This window comes from Elephantulus edwardii, unplaced genomic scaffold, assembly GCF_000299155.1.
Source record: "Elephantulus edwardii isolate Elephantulus edwardi_28Jun2011 unplaced genomic scaffold, EleEdw1.0 scaffold00061, whole genome shotgun sequence".
NCBI lineage: Eukaryota > Metazoa > Chordata > Mammalia > Macroscelidea > Macroscelididae > Elephantulus > Elephantulus edwardii.
The window spans coordinates 7,225,619-7,242,003 of record NW_006399811.1 but is presented as its reverse complement, the minus strand read 5'-3'; the positions used below and the strand labels follow the sequence as shown (position 1 = coordinate 7,242,003).

General features: G+C 42.8%; 1 protein-coding gene across 2 annotated transcripts in view; it reads right to left on the bottom strand.

Annotated features, from left to right (window-relative positions):
* Nucleotides 1–11,857: 11,857 nt before the first annotated feature.
* The window catches only part of RASAL2 (RAS protein activator like 2), a 460,670-nt gene continuing 456,142 nt past the window's right edge, over nucleotides 11,858–16,385 (bottom strand). Inside the window, exon 18 of one of the 2 annotated variants that reach the window (XM_006887716.1) lies at nucleotides 11,858–12,818. In XM_006887716.1, coding sequence (XP_006887778.1) covers nucleotides 12,654–12,818 — 165 coding nt within the window. In that variant the 3' untranslated portion in view covers nucleotides 11,858–12,653. The remainder of the gene's footprint in view (nucleotides 12,819–16,385) is intronic. The other variant, XM_006887717.1, reaches the window with a different exon arrangement.

Sequence of the window (16,385 nt, the reverse complement as noted above, 5' to 3'; positions counted from 1 at the left end):
AAGCAAGGAAGAGGGAGTGAAGAAGAATCAGAGGCCTCTGGGCCTGTGACTGGGCATATTGAGGGGAGGAAGCTGCTGGGAGAAAAGGTGGAGCTTGGCTTTGGAGGTCTGTGGTTGGTCTGGAGGTCCCTTGGCTGTGGAAATCCATGTAGTTCCTGGGCATTATGTTCGTGTGGGGTGTTACTCTAAGAAGTTGGCAGGCAGTGTAAAGATAATGGGTCACTTGAGGTAATTACTACTACACGGAATAGTTTGATACTTCCAACATAGTTCATAATATTGCCCAGACCCTCTCCAATGCTGATGCCAGAGGCACTTTTTGACAGATAGTGGTGTAGAAAACTAGGCTGGGTACATGGACCTGTGCAAGCAAGTATGAGCATGGATGGATGGGCTTCTCTCCTGGGACAGCTTCTGTGGCAAATACGGCTGCTCTCCAGTATGAGGCTGCCTGCTCTGGTCTGGGTCTGCAGTAACCCTTTCCTTTCCTTGCAGCTGTGACCAGTGTGGGGAAGAGCAGTGATACCAGAGACAGAACATCTCTTACTCAGGTTCCACATTTGAGCTCACATAATGGCCCAGAACCTACAGAAGAAATGCGAATGCCAGAATCAGGTTATTGCTTCTGTTAATAAGTTCATACTCTGTGTGCTTAAATATGGACAGTTAAATCTCAAGAGCCTCTTTTCAGCCCAAGACACTGGAGACCCTTTTCCTGCCCCTCCCCCTATTTGATAATCTCCATTGTTCATTGAATATGAACTGCTGCAGATGTTGCCAGCAATCTCAAGCCACCACACATCCTGATCCCTCTCGACTCCTCTTTAGAAGAAGCATGAGTGGGTCCTCCCCCAAATTCTGGGGATTAAGAGGAAGATGGAGGGGGAGAGATGAAGGAATGGGGGTGGGAGGGTAGATGCAGATAAAGATGGTCAAAAAGGAAAGCAGCAGAACCAGTGTGAAGAGATTCTCGGGCCAAACACATTTACACAGATACTGAAGCAAAGACCCGAGGCTTGCAGTTTGGCTTCACCCTGCGGCTGCAAGGGACTCTGGGAAGGATGCAAGTCCAGAAGACATTTCCATCCTTCGCCTCCTGAAGCGTAGGCTGAGGGGGCGAGGCCAAAGTCTGGGCTCTTCCTTCAGGCACTTCAGCCCTAAGTGAAAACTGTATCGCAATACTGAAGGCACACAGTTCAAATGCACCAGCCTCTGAAAACCTGTTGGAGGGGTCAGCTATGGGATAGTTCGTACTGGATGTTACTCTCAACACAACATGGGCTTCAGGAACTTGCCCTCCATGTCCACAGACCCATCACCTGTCTTCTTGGAGTGGATCTGCTTACCTACTACAAACCCTTCACAAAGAACCCGGTGGGCTGGGAGGGTCCCTCATGCTGAGGTCCAGATGACGGCCGGAAAAATCATCATTCAGCTTCTTGAGCTGAAGATACTTGGACTTCCTGCCTTAAGCGCCACAAATAAATGACTCAGCCGACGAGGGCCATGACTCGCGAACAAGCTGCCACCACTGCAGACGCCACCCCACTGCAGTCAGTGACAACTCACGAAGTCTGGAGACCTTTTTGTGAAAAGTGGTTTGGAACTGTTGGCAAGGGCGTAGGGACAAGAATGAAGACGTGGCTTCTAATTGAAGGACTGCTTCGTGGGCAAGTTTCTTGACTCCAGAAGCTCCGATTTCTCATCTGTGAAATGATGTAGTAAAACACTATCCTTCCTGCGTCACAAGGTTGTTAGAACCCAAGAGATAACACTCTAAAATGTTATGCAAATAGTCCTGGTATGAGCGGCAGCTATGATGGCCTAGTGGCAAGAAGCTGTGCTGCAGTCCTGAAGGCACTGGTTCAAGTCCACCAGCTTCTCTGAGGGAGAAACATGGGCAATCTCCTCCCTTGTGATTAACCCACTTCTGAAAACCTGCTGGAGGGTTCCGACTCTATGTTACATAACAACAGTGGCAAAAACGCTGCACTGCAACCCGAAGGCATGCAGTTCAAATCCACCAGCTTCTCCAAGGGAGGAGGCTGGGCAATCCGGAAGGTCTGCTATGGGTCGGTTCCGATTGGAAGGTATACAGCAGTAGTGTGAGGTTGTAGGGAGCACTGGTTGTCTAAGGAGTTATGCTGCCAACCCAGAGACAAACAGTTTGAACCCACCAACTGCTCTGTGAGAGAAAGATGGGTGCTCTCCTCCCGTCCAATTTACAGCCTCTGAAAACCTGCTGGAGGGTCATCTTTGAGTCAGTTCCGACTCAACAGCACATAACCACCACCACAAACATGAGATTGTGGCTCTTCTGATTAACAAAGGTCAAGTTAGCAAAGGGAATCAAGGCTTGTGTATGGGCCTGAGGAACTTATATGTAGTTATAGTTCTGGAAACATGATTCAAGGGAGAGATATTTGCATGCTGAGCATTTACTGCAAACACTTATTTAAAGGAAGGAAGACAACACTTAGAAGAAGTTATCTCCAAGGCATAGAATGCTTACCTTTCAAGACACCATGGGGTATCTGGAGAACGCACATTTTCCCAGGCCTTTTCTTCATTTTTTACATGCTAAATTCTTTGGTAGGGAGCTCTGATGGTCTAGTGGCAAGCAGCTGTCATCATGAAGGGACTCAGTTCAAGGCCACAACTGCAGGAGAAGGATGGGCAATCGCCTGCCCTGAAGTTAACTGCCTCTGAAAACCCTCCTGAGGGTCAGCTTCGGGGCAGTTCCAACTGGATGGTACACAACAGAACCAACAACGGATTCTTTGGTGTCAAGAGGGTACTCCTGCCTTCTAGGAACTTGAAGTTTTCAAAAGAGAATAAGATCTTTCCCTCCTGAGCCAGGCTGTGCTTTTTTTTTTAGGGCACCCCTTTGGAATCCTGAAAGCAGACTTTAAGATCCCAGCCTTTATGAACCCAGAAGAAAAGAAAGAAGAGCTTCTGAGTGAGGTGAGATATCTGCCCAGTTCTAAGTCTATTATAGACAAGGCAATCTTGTCAAAACCAAAGTTTATAGTGGGAAAAAAAAAGAGCACTGGAAGAGCAGCTCTGCTTGTCCTGCCGTCTTTGGGGGGCTGATGGGCATGTGCTGTGACCTTTTTAAGTATTTTTCTTAATCGCCCTCTCTTCAGCCTTTTCCTGGTGCTCGTTATGTTCAAGATTATACAGTCAGAAGACCCCAAGTTTGGGTACTGGTTTTGCACTTACAGGCACATACAGTTAGATGGCTTTGGACAGTTCTGAGCCTCAGCATCCTCATGAATGATTCGTGCCTAACTACTCAGTTGTTACAGAAGTTTGAGCCCTCTAGTTGTTCTGTGGGAGAAATATGTGGCAGTTTGCTTCCTTAAAGATTGTCTTCTAAGCAGTTCTAAGTCGGGACACAGCTCGATAGCTGTGGGGTTTCAGTTTCTGGAATTCATGTGCTTTGTGGTATGATTAAATGACACTAGGTGCTTAGCACCTTATTGGGCACGTAAGTGTGAACCTTAGCATTTATTATCATTACCAACATTATTATTGTCTACCACTGTGTATATTCATCCCAGGCTTTTCTTCTTTCTCACCTTCTCTCAGAGCATTGTGGCATGAAAGACTGTGCAAGAAAGAAATGTTGTTCGATATCATAGCCAAAACCTCACGCTGAGTTTTAAACATGTCCCAGGGACACATTTCTCACATATGTAATAATCACAGGATGTCAGAGCTAGTCTACCCACTGACAGATCATCCAGCCAAAATAATAATGTATAACATTATTATTTCCTTTAAGGAAGGGAGAGAGCTCAGTGTTATCTGCTAGTTTGCGGCAATTTATGCATGTTGTTGTTGTTATGTGCCGTCGAGTCGCCTGCGACTCATAGCGACCCTATGTACAACAGCCCTAAACTCCGCTCTGTCCTGTGCCAATCGCACTGTCTCTGACACACCCATCCCAATTATCCCAGTCACTGAATCAATCCACCTCATAGAGGGCCTTCCTCTCCGGCGCCGTCCCTCCACCCTCCCAAGCATGATGTCCCTCTCCAAGGACCGGTCTCTCCTCACTACATGTCCGAAGTATGTTAGACGGAGCCTCAGAATCCTTGCCTCCAAGGAGCCACCCGGTTTAACCCTCTCCAGGACAAATCTATTTGTTTTCCTAGCAGTCCATGGTATTCTCAGTACTCTTCTCCAGCACCACAGCTCAAAGGCATCAGTTCTCCTTCTTTCCTCCTTGGTCACTGTCCAACTCTCTGATGCATAACAGGTGATTGCGAAGACCATGGCCTGTTATCAGATGCACCTTAGTCTCCAGAGAGACACCACTGCTCTTCAGCACCTTGGAGAGGTCCCTAACAGCAGACTTTCCCATGGCAATGCACCTTTTAATTTCCTGGCTGCTGGTGCCAAGACTGTTGACTATGGAGTCAAGCAAACTAAAGCTGTGTACAGTCTCAATCTCTTCACCATCCATCCTGATGCTGCCGATTGGTCCAGTGGTGAGAATCTTTGTCTTCTTGACATTGAGCCTCAATCCATATTGTAGGCTGCAGTCCTTGACACTCTGCAGCAGGCGCTTCAGGTCCTCCTCAGTTTCAGCAAGCAGGGTTGTGTCATCCGCATAACGCAGATTGTTGATAAATCGTCCACCAATCCTGACCCCACATTTCTCCTCATAGAGCCCAGCCTCCCGGATAATCTGTTCTGCATATAGGTTGAAAAGGTATGGAGATAGGATGCATCCCTGGCGTACGCCCTTCCCAATTTTGAACCATGCAGTGTTCCCTTGCTCTGTTCTGACGACTGCCTCCTGGTCCAAGTATAAGTTTCACATTAGAACGATCAAGTGTTCTGGGATTCTCATTTTTCTCAGGTCAAAGAAATAATGCTGAGGTAATTTTAAAATCTTACAAACTCAAGCTTCTATAAAAAAATAATAGTGGTATGTGCATTTGTTCTCCCAGGAGTTGGGGGACTAGAGAGCTTTCAGTGTTTTTCTATTTAAAAAGGAAAAAAAAAAAGAAAGAACAGGCACAAATGGTGAAATTCAACATCTGTTAGATTTATGAGTCAAGTAATAAGATTACTCTACAAAAGTCAGGGCCTTCACGGGTATCCAAGATTAGAAATTTCAGTTTTCAGGAATGTAGCAAGTGAATCAGAGAGCTGGCCTCCTCGTCTGGGAGGTGGGAAGAGAAAAAGAGGAATTTTAAGTTGTACACCGCTTTGTCTTTATGAGCACTGGTGGCTTAGTGGTAAGGAGAGGCACTACTTCCTCGAAGGCACATGGTTCAAATCCCACAGGACAAAGATTGGCAATCTTTTCTCATGTTATTTACTACCTCTGAAAAGCTGCTGGAGGGTCCGCTGCAAATTGGTTTCAAATTGATGGTACATACAACAACATTTTTTAAACAATTATTATTCCTTCAGGTTAAATATTCTGATGTCAAACAAGAAATCATCTACTTTCTATTTTAAATAGGAAATAAGGACAAAATTTGGCTCAAAATGGGAGATTTCTGTCTTCTGGTTAGCCTTTAAATACAAAGAATGTCTATTGCACCAACATAAAAGAGGAAATTGCATGGATAAGGTGTGGGGGGTAGGAAAATAGTTGTTCTTTAGTATTGTTTTAGGAAGGTTGGTTTTTTTGTGCTTTTTTTGTTGTTGTTTTGTTTTACTTCAAATAAAAGATGAGGAAATACACTTATCCAGGTCTAGGAGCAGAGTCAGATAAAACCTTGTAACAGATACCCAGAGTGCTTAGCGCTCTACTCTGACCAGTGGCTTTTAACTTTCCAGCCTTTATTCTTAAATTTTGTTTAATTGTTCAGGTTTGGAGTGAGAGAGGCATCCCTAATGTTCCCCTTCCCATTCCCCTCTGACTTGGATGGACATTCAAAATTGAGAGTCACTAATATAGTCATTTGCCTCTGTTTCTTTGCCACTTTTAAAAATATTTGACAAAATTGGTGCTAAAGGTGAAGTTTGGCAAGGTGTTAATGATAAAGCAGGCAGCTGGAGAGAGGCTAAGAAAGTAAAGGGTGTGAATAATTAGAAGGGTGGACAGTTTAGGGCTGAGATTATGAGGCAAACGCATCATCATTTTCTCTCTTTCTTGATTTTAGATCCAAGAAGTTTTAAAGCTTCAATTAGGTCATGAGCAATTCAGACTGGAATGGGTTGGCTTCGAAGTGAACAATACAAAGTAGTACAAGCTCAATAATTTGGAGTTTCCTTCTCAATCTTCCCTGGATTTTGAGTGAATTTTCATTTTTTTAATATCTAGTAGAAAATAATTAGGACTACTACGGTTATAAAAAAAAAAAGCCAAAAGGCTAAATTTCAAGCTTAACACTAGCCCAATAGAAAGCTACATGTGAAACAACCATCACTACATATTCTGGAATGGAACAGGAAAGCAGGTATTTGGGAACAATGACCTTAAGAGTGACAAATAAAAAGGATAAGAAAAGCCGAAACAAGCAGTCAAAATCTTGAAAAGAAATCCCCTAACTCAACCCCCTCTCAATGTTAACTGTGTTTATATTCATCTCAGTACTAGGGAAGAAAGGAGTGGTGTGGAAATCCAAGGAAAGCTGTATTTTCAAAGAAACTGTAGACTTTTATCTGCCACAGGCTGTTACCATTTTTCCTCACATATGATGCATCCATATGAATAATTCTCATGATGTACACCATGACTGGGGCTGTGTGGTTTGAGGGGTGGGGAGGTTGTTTACACCATAGAACATCATGCTATTTGTGTAAAAATACAATAAAGAGAATAACACCAGGAAGCAGAGCTCTCTAAGGAGGCTAGCATAAGAGAGTCTATGTGAGTGCTGGTTACTTGTCCTCCTTTCAAGTACTTTTTAAGCTGTGAGTTGAGAATTTCTAAGACATACTGTTTTTAAATTTAAACTATGCCTTCAGAGTGCTTCTACGTGTGTTTTCTCCTTTTTCTCCAAGTGTGATAATGACCAGAAACATGCTAGGAGTAAGGCAGTAATATTCAAGTACGGAAGCACGTTTACTCGGAAATGTTTAAAGTTTATTTGTATTCTTTGTAGGAATATCAATAAAAGACCTCAAATGTATCTATATCTGTATGTACAAGAACTGTCAAAAATTATTCACAGAACAAAAATAAATCTTCTTTAGAACAAACCCAGGTAATGAAATGCAGATATGGATCTCACAAATGGAACAATCTAAGTGCTACTAGCACAAAAATATGGCTTTAAAAAGAAAATAAAATCTTGAGTTTTGTCTTTCTAAGGTGTATTTATCTTTCTTGAAATAAAAAATAAATTATTTAGAGCTATCATTGTAAAATAGTCATGTGTATATTAACACACTCTTATTAAGGCCCTGGAGATGATGGAAAAAAAGAGAAAGAAATAATATTTTAGAAGGTAAATTGCTCACAGGTGTGATCCAGGTTAATGCGCTGCTGCTATCTGCTTTCGTTCCTTCCAAAACAACAAAGAAATGTCTAAGCACCAGTCAAGATGTGACCTTTACTTACTTGACCTTTTCTGTAGGATAGTGGTCTTATTCAATTCACATCAAGCCTTTTGGTAAATGGGGAACAGAGACGTTTCCCTTGGGGGTTGAGAAATGACACAACTATGAGACTGACACACAAATACTTGCACCCATACACAGATGACAGACACCTAACACACAGCTTCTGTGGAGATCCCTGTACAACAGCTACTGTGATTTCAAAGTCCCCAGCTACAAAAATTCCTAGAGAAAAATGAGGTCATTTCAAGGAAATGTAAGAACTGAGTGGGGAATTTAAATGCATGCTGAAATAAGAGTAAAAGCGACCGCGTCCTTTTTCTTGGGTGGCTTCCCGCACTTGTCAAGTTGTGCAGGGTGGGTGACATGAACACCTGAGGTTTAACTGATCAGAAGCAAAACCAATCCTTTCTGGATCCTAGTCTCTGATCAGTGATGTCCCACTACTTTTCTTTTTCTGATTTCCCCTGGTATCAGGAATAATATTTAAATTACTGGGGAAATGCCAGACGAAATCAAGTTCAAGTGATTTTAACATATATATATAAAACACATACTGTACATTTTTTTAAGAGGAAAGAGTGACTGCCATAACATCTTACAAACTCAAAGTTTGGGGATCCCTCCTTTATAAAATGGATGCACATTCAGAAAAAAAGCAGCCCTTGTAACTCTGTGTGTGTGTGTGTGTGGTGCATGTATACAGAAACAGCTCCATGTGTGTCTATATTTGACAGACAGGCAAGGGCTTTTAATCTGCTGTTTCCTCCGAACTTCTCAGCCACTGAGAGGGCTGTTCAGCGTCAGTCCCTTTCAGGATCATGTCTCTTCCTCAGGTCCTTCCACTGCTCATGACATATTCATTTTATCTCATATAAATTTTATCACTTCTGTCTTTCCCTAAACTCAAAAGCATTCCTAACTGGGTCAGGACAAGACAATGCCTCTAGAACTACTGACAATCATCTAAACAAGAAAAAGAAAGGGCGTCTATGTTAAAAAAGGAAACATTCCAACATCTCCTACTTAAGGAAAAAAAAAAGTACTAAAATAGGTCTTTTGAAAGTATAAATTGATTGGAAAAAACCCACAGTATCACAAATTCTTGGCCCTCATATAGAGGATGGGAAGGCAACTACGATGCTTTCTGTGGGGGCAAGAGGAGGATTGAGCTATACTTGGAAAGGGTGAGGAACAGAGTATGGAGAATGCATTCTAGCTCTCCCTGTCAGTGGCAGAAGGTGCCTCTCCAGAGTGTAGTTAAGAAAAGCAAGGTGCACTCCAGGGATTGACAAGCCTCTTCTGGGGCCAGTGTCATGGTGGAATTGAAGTACCCATGAAGAGGGTTCCTTCCCCAAACCTAGACCCACATCTAGCCTTCCCAAGACTCCAAACTGGAGAGAACTAAACCTAGGTTATTGTTGATTGCCTTCGAGACATAGCAAGCCTATGAATAAAAGGCCTGAAGCCCCTTACAACTATTGACATTCATCAAAGTTCATAGAGGTCACGGAGGCATGTTGTTTAGTAAGTGGATGACACTCCTGAAAGGGGGGAAAAAAATCACAGAACAGACACTGGATGGAAATGGTCTTGTTCTGAGATTCTGAAAGAAGGGCTAAGAGGATGACAGTCAAGAGTCTAAGAACTACAGGTCCATTACCACCACCCCGGTCGCAACAGACCAGAAAAGCTTTGCTTCTGAATCCTCCCTAATTCTTGTGGGCAGCTGATGCTTACAGAAATGGACAGTAGTGTGAGGCAGGAAAATCTTTCTTTCACTGTAAGTACTAGAGTCTCATGCTATCCACAAGGCAAGTGGATGCAAATACCCAGAAAGAGAAATCTGACCTATGCAACACCAGGTTAAAAAAAAGCATTAAGCTATAGCAGTGTGATACCTCACCATGGTCACATGCTCATTGTGTCTGCGGTACAGTAAGGGCTCAAATGTCCACTACTGTTCCAGTTATAGTTACGTGGTTATCGCTTCCCCTCTGTCATGGTTTTTATAGCAGAGACTCAGGAAATAAGAGATCTGATGGAACTATTTGGGCTGTTTAGGCTCAGAAGGCTTATTGCTCCAGTGACATAAAGGGAGTACGAAGTACTTTTCCTGAATTCTACCAATATTGAACTGTTCTCGGTAATGGCTTAGTTTGGTGGTCAGCTAGGCAAGCACTTTTTGAGCACTTCACCTGAATTTTAGACTTCACTCAACCCTGCTCTATCCTTGAAGGGTGCAAGGCTCAGCTGTCTTAACTCATCTCTTTTTCTTCAAACATTAACTTCCTTCCAGCAAAATAGAGGTAGGGATATTTTGGGCTTGAAACAACACCTCCAGAAACAATTACTGCTGCATTCTTCCATACTAGGGAAAAATGTCAAGAATAAGTTGTATAGATTACAGCATTCTCTAAAGAAATTACTTACTTAGGCAGGAATAGGAGTAGACTTAAGAACATGGAGAGGGGTAGGCTCAAAGCATATCTGGCAACAGCTTGGAACTTCCAATTTATTTCCATGTCCCACTCCCCTTATTCTTTTCTCTTCATTCAAGATAACCTGATAACAGGGCTGCATAATCCACCTGCAAGTTTTTAGCATTTAACAGATAACCCTCTAAGGAGCTCCCACTTGCTAACAATATATCCTGCATCCATCAGAAGCACATTGGGGTTTTTTTAGTAACCCTTCCCTCTGATAGAGGTAATCTTATCAGTCTTCTGTAATCCATTACCAACATTTGAGAGCTTCCAAACCTCAGTGCAAAAGATCACTCACGTTACATACTTAAGGCCACTGAAACTGACAATTCTTTGACCAGGTTTCTGAAGCATACTTGAAGGCTTTTACAAGGAATAAATTAAACATGACCAGAGCTGAGAAGAGCCACGGGGGAGAACAGTCTATGTTTATATTTCTCCCTTCTCCAACTAAGGGCACTGCTTCAGAATGGTAGGTAACTACTTTTTCTATTAAGTGATTTTGGTGAGATAGTGCCCACAGGTTGAAGGATGGAGATAAAAATTTGTAAAATAACTACCAAGGGCCAAGAAAACACATGTGTGCCTGTATACCTGGGCATTGAATCTGAAGGACAGAGAAGCATGGTGAAACGCTACTGTTTTATATCCCATCTAGTATAAACCGGCTATGAGGACTCTTGCCTTTCCCACCCCATTAAAAAAAAGGATGTGGGGCGAGGTTGTGGTGGGCTTCTTGAAATGCACAAAGATCCACCTGAGAGTGAGCAGTACCAAAAGGGCAGAATGCAAGCTTGGGCCCCAGAAAAAAAAGAAGGCTCGGAGTCTAGTGTGGGCTTCCCTAGGAGGAGGACACTATACAGGGCCTCTTGTTCCCTTAATATTCTGTTATAAACAAACACTTCTTGTCACTTCATGCATACATCTACCCTAGGTCTTGTCTGTTCTCAATATTTAAGCCTCATAATTTAAAAATAAACATCATTAACTTAATGAGAAACACTGTTGCTTTCTCAGTGTAAAACAGCTTAGATCTTGCTTAAAGTGATTAAGAACCGCTTAACATCATATCTGACAGCAGAAAATGCAGACTTTTCCTATTTGTGCGGTTATATGTACACATGTGTGAATATATATGTATATATATTTTTATATAATATGTCTGTTTAGCATGTAACATTCCATACTTCTGATAATCAAGTTGCATTCAAGATGACATTTCACACCTTGGGGAAAAAAGGAAAGAAATTAGTCTCTGTGAACTTTTCTGTCGTAGAATACATTATGTCCTGCAATGACGTCACGGATGACAAACGCTGAACTCAGGTCCTTAGGGTCAAATTTACTAACAGTATGGACTTAATCATTCCTCCTGAGAACAATAACTGGAATGTGCCATCCTCACACTTGCAAATTTCTTTTTTTAATAAGAGTACTCATCACATTTAAGAGGGATGCCTCATATTTGGATTTAGTTTCCAAATTTTACTGAGAGACGAAGAGGACGAAGAAGCAATTAAAAAGTTATAAAACTACCCTGACCAAAGATGTGCTAGCTCAAAGGACAAAATAGGCATCCCAAACAAAACTTAGAAACGCCTTTTTAAATGAGGAAATATGAGGAAACCTTCAGGAAACCTGTTGCGGTGTGGGTAGCCCTTCTCTGTGAGGAAGAAAGGGGGTCTCTTTAGGATGGCTTATGGATCACATATTTGAATAACCTCCCTGGGGAGGGTGCACCCTGTTGGCGATGGTGCTCCCATCATGGGGGGAGGGAAGGGCAGTGAGTGTGTGAAGATGAAGATGGTAAGGAGAGACACAGATTTTTATAGTTTGTAAACTCTAAAGAGGAAAACACTTTTTATTACAATTGGGGTTTAAAAAAAGGTCCCCTATCTAAAATGGAAAATTCCCATCTGCTCTAGACAGAAGGAAATAAACAAATTGACAGGAGTTCCATAGAAATCACTCCTAACGCCTAGTTTTGATGCTACAGCCCTCAGCTGTGTCTTCTAAAAGTGAATCCCCAAATCAGATTAGCTGTCGACCAGAAGCAGCAGTTCTGGTTGATCAACAGAATAAATTACTGTTTTGTTTAGATCATAGTATTTGCTTTTTTTTTCCACTTCTGAAAGGACAAGGGCTGGAGTGGGGTTTTTAAACTGGCAGATGAATCCCTGAAAAGTTCACTCTGACAACGGCCTATTGCACTCCATGTGCTTCTAACAGACACTTGGTCTCTAGCTACTGAACCCACAGGCTCATTCTTCACACACACATACTTCCTACATTTCCTCCTCTGACAAATGCAGTGCTTTCAACAAAACAATAATAAAAATAGCAATAATTAAAAAGGTAATCTACATTATTAACTTCCTTTTGGTATTTTACAGTGGTATTTTCTGTACATTGTCCAGAACTAAGTTCCCTATGTACAAAGAGACACGGGGGAAGTGTCGACCTTGGAGTCTTCGCCTCACGCCCTGAAAGACAAGGTTCCTTTCTTCGGTCTCCCACAGCCATTCTGAAGTAGCACTATTCTGTAAACTTGGGAGGGGCAGGGGAAAGGGCTGGGGCCAGGAGAGCGGGTACATCTCCTTCTGTCTCCTTCCACAGTCTGTCTATTCATGGAGCCCGTCAGCAGCTGCTGTTTTTGAATTCACCATTCTCCGTGATGGAAAGCTTGGTGGGGTTGGTGGGGGAGATGCCATTGCGGACCTGCATGCTGTACCGCTCCTTCACTTGGGTCAGCGCGCTCATCAGCCTGGTGTTGGCGGAATCCAGGGACACGATCCGTTTTTCCTACAACACACCAATCATGGCTTTATTCAGGCTACACACATGAAACTGACACCCCCTTACGCCCCTTTTAGAATGACTGTTCCAATGCTTTTTATTGGACAGCAGGACGCATGATGCTTCCAGACAAATGGAACATCTCTGCCTCTTTCTACGCACTAGTCAGCTTCAGCTTCCCCTGGGCCCAAGAGGTCTCCATGTCTCTCCTCTCCCTTTTTTCTTTTTTTCCTGTCAGCAGAGCAGGACTTGTTATTAATGATCCCTTGAGGTACTACGATGCCATGTAAAAATGACATCACATGCTACTTGAGTCTCTGCAACAGATGTGCCAAGCTGCCTTACAGGAGGTGGCAAAGAAAGAAGCACCAGAGGTTTCATTTCACAGAGGTGACAGTGCATGTCATCTATGGGTTCACAGCCCACAAAGGGGGCGCAGCAATCACATTTGGAAAGAATTCACATTGTGCTCAAACTTAAAACTACACATGGTGGCAGTTGATAGTCACCAACAAAGTGAGGATGCGACAGCAAGAAGAGGAAAAGGCAGCCAGAAGCTCAGACCAGGGAGTTATTGGAATGTGGGGAGGGAGATGTGGCTGGAGAGGGATGCCGTAAACAGAACACATGGAGACACACAGAGAACACAGGCTCCTAGACCCATTCCAGCTCAGGGGGATGCCGGGAACTTTCCAATCTTTGCAAAGAGATACTTTTATTAATTTTTTTTAAATTGCTCTATACATTACATTGGGGAAAAGAATTGTTTAAAATTTAAAAAAGACCAAAGGTGGAGAAAAAGGCCAAAAAGAAGCAGCTTCAAGGGAAGCAGGGCCAGCTGAAGATGACAGAACCACCTTCATCTTTGTTTCACCAGCCAGACAGATCTTTTCAGTGCCTGTCTAATATGAAGTCTACATTTTTCAGGAAACAAGTTAATGCTGAAAAAGACCAATGAAATTATAAAGAAAACAGCATGTGAGGAACCATTTCAAAGCCAAAAGGGGCATTCCTTCCCTGGGGGTCTCTGGACTTCTCTAAGGACAAGAACAGAGAGGTTTAGTTGTCGACCAGAGAGGAAATATGAGGGCTGAGGGTTTGAAGATGCTGCTGCTATTGAAGTAATAGCTATATTGTTGTTGTTTTCATGTGCCATTGAGTCAGAACCGACCCATAGCTGACCCTTCAGTGGGTTTCTGAGGCAGTAAATCACATGGGAGGAGACTGCCCATCCTTCTCCCATGGAGCAGCTGGTGGATTTAAATTCCATGTCTTCGTGATTGCAGTGCAGCTTCATACCACTAGCCCAATAGGGTAGTAATATAATACAGTTCTGGTAGGAACATCCTGAAAGAGGGATGAACAACAGACACTACTGCCTTGGGGGAAGTTATTTTTTTGGGGGAACCCCATATAAAACACTACCAATTAATGCCTCCCTTTGATATCCTGCTCTGGGAATAATGGTGCATAGGGGCAGTATGATGGTTATATTTTAAAAAATGCAACGGCAGGAAAAACCCCTAAAATATTATTTAAAAAATTCTCCTCATGGAGAATTCAGGTGGCATGATACACAAAGTCTGTACTATAGCTATTAATAACGTGTAAGAAAGTGCTTTTCACCTAGGGTATGTGACTGAATTTTAAGGACAGGAAAAACTCACATAAGAAAGCCTGTGAGACTTTTAAGATATAAATAATTTATTAAAAATTATAGCCAAGAGATTTTTTATTATGCTTTCAAGTACAGATCTTGTATAAGTCAGTAGGTAAGGATTAGTCAGCAGCCACCGAAAACCAAAAGAACTGAAACTCCTTTGCGGTTAAGAATTGTGCATGAACAGAATAAGGGTAATTTCTTAAAATTATTTAAGAAAGAAAAATTATTGGGGCCAATACTGAAGAAGGCAGTATTCTCCAGGGCTCATTTAAAAAAGAAATAGTCATGAACTATCATTTGATTCTATAAGGGTCACAAAGGAGGCCAAGAACCAGCCTTAAATATTTACTGCCTAAAAGGGGAGCAAAGCAATCCAAGCAACCCCCTTAGAAAAGGGCTGCAAGTGTCCAAGTGGAGATATTTCCCTTCTTATTTCCCCATTGCCTAGTCCTCAAAGCAGAACAAGAAACAATATAATAATAAAAAGCCATCAAATGGAATTTTGGTTAGCAGCACAATCTGTTATGGACTACACCACCAGAGCTCCTTAAAACAGGGACTTTTCAAAGTTGAGTTCAGTTGGCAGAAGATGCTCCAACATTGTGAGTCAGCCTGGATTGGAAGGCTAGTGTGATCCTGACACTGAGGACTGGCAGGGCGGGAGTGGCAGGAGCTGGAATGTGTAGGAGGCCCGTGCGCTGCGCCAGGGCTGGCAACTGCTCAGCTAGAGAACGGACAGGGTTTACTTGCCTGTTTGAATAATCTCATCTCCATTTATGACCTGTAATTTAACACAGCGGAGATATCACTTGCAACAGTAACTAGGCAGCTGCTTTGCTTCTCCTAGGAGGAAGCCCTTCTCTGTTCTCCATCTGAGTCACATGGAGAGATCCTGGGAGTCACAGTGTCCACTCATGCTGGGGAGTGAGAGGTGACACGTTGCCTGGTCTGATAGAGTGTTGGAGAAAGTTTCCTCAGTTCCCTCCTCCCCATGTCCATGCTACAAGGACTGGGACAGGTGACCCGACTGGAACTTACATCAGGTGAAGCGTCTCTGATGGAGTGCGTATCCATCTGCAGTTCTAGTAAGGAAACAGCTGACCCAAGCCTTGGAGCATGAGGTCACTCAAGGACAGGAAGAAATGAATTCAGGGACAAGTCTTTCCTGCGGGAGCACAGGGTTGCTGAGAGAGACTAAAACCAGTTCACTGGGCACCTGGGCCTTAAATTTTGGGAAATGCTGGGCCCAAGTCTAATATTCCTTTCAAAAACATACATTTTTAATATTTTTAAAAACTACCAATAGCATAAAAAATAATCAGTCACCTCAATGAGAGGGGCTCATCCAAATCATGTCTTCTTTCTAGTAAAGGTAATTTGATCCATTAGTTGAGAGGGACAGTGGCTGTTGAGTGGCCAGTAAGGTTAGCTGGATAGAGATCTATGGAAAGTACCCTTTGTTCCACCAAAATAGTCTATGGATAGTGGTTGAGAACCACTATCTTGAGGTAGGAGCCCCAAATATTATCTAATTTAGCCAGACCAGAAATTTGATGTGGACTTTTTGAAAACATTTCTCTTGCCCATACATTATCTTTTGACCAACTGTCAGAAGGTCTTCCCCAGCCTCCCCCCCCCCGAGCCCTGATAAATAAACAAGATTCCCTCTCTGTCATTCACCTTCCAGGTCAACAAGTTCTGTTTCAAACCCAGTCACTTCACTCTAGACTTCACAGTAAGGAGGAGGGTACAGATTTCCAGAAGCAAACAAGGAAGCTGTCCTGGCACAGAGCCACATCTGGGACACAGTCGGGCTCCCTCTCTTCAGATGACAGTCTTTAAAATGGCTGAAGTTGGTAAAACAATCTGTTTTAATCTCATTATACTGTCATATGAAAACACAAATGGAA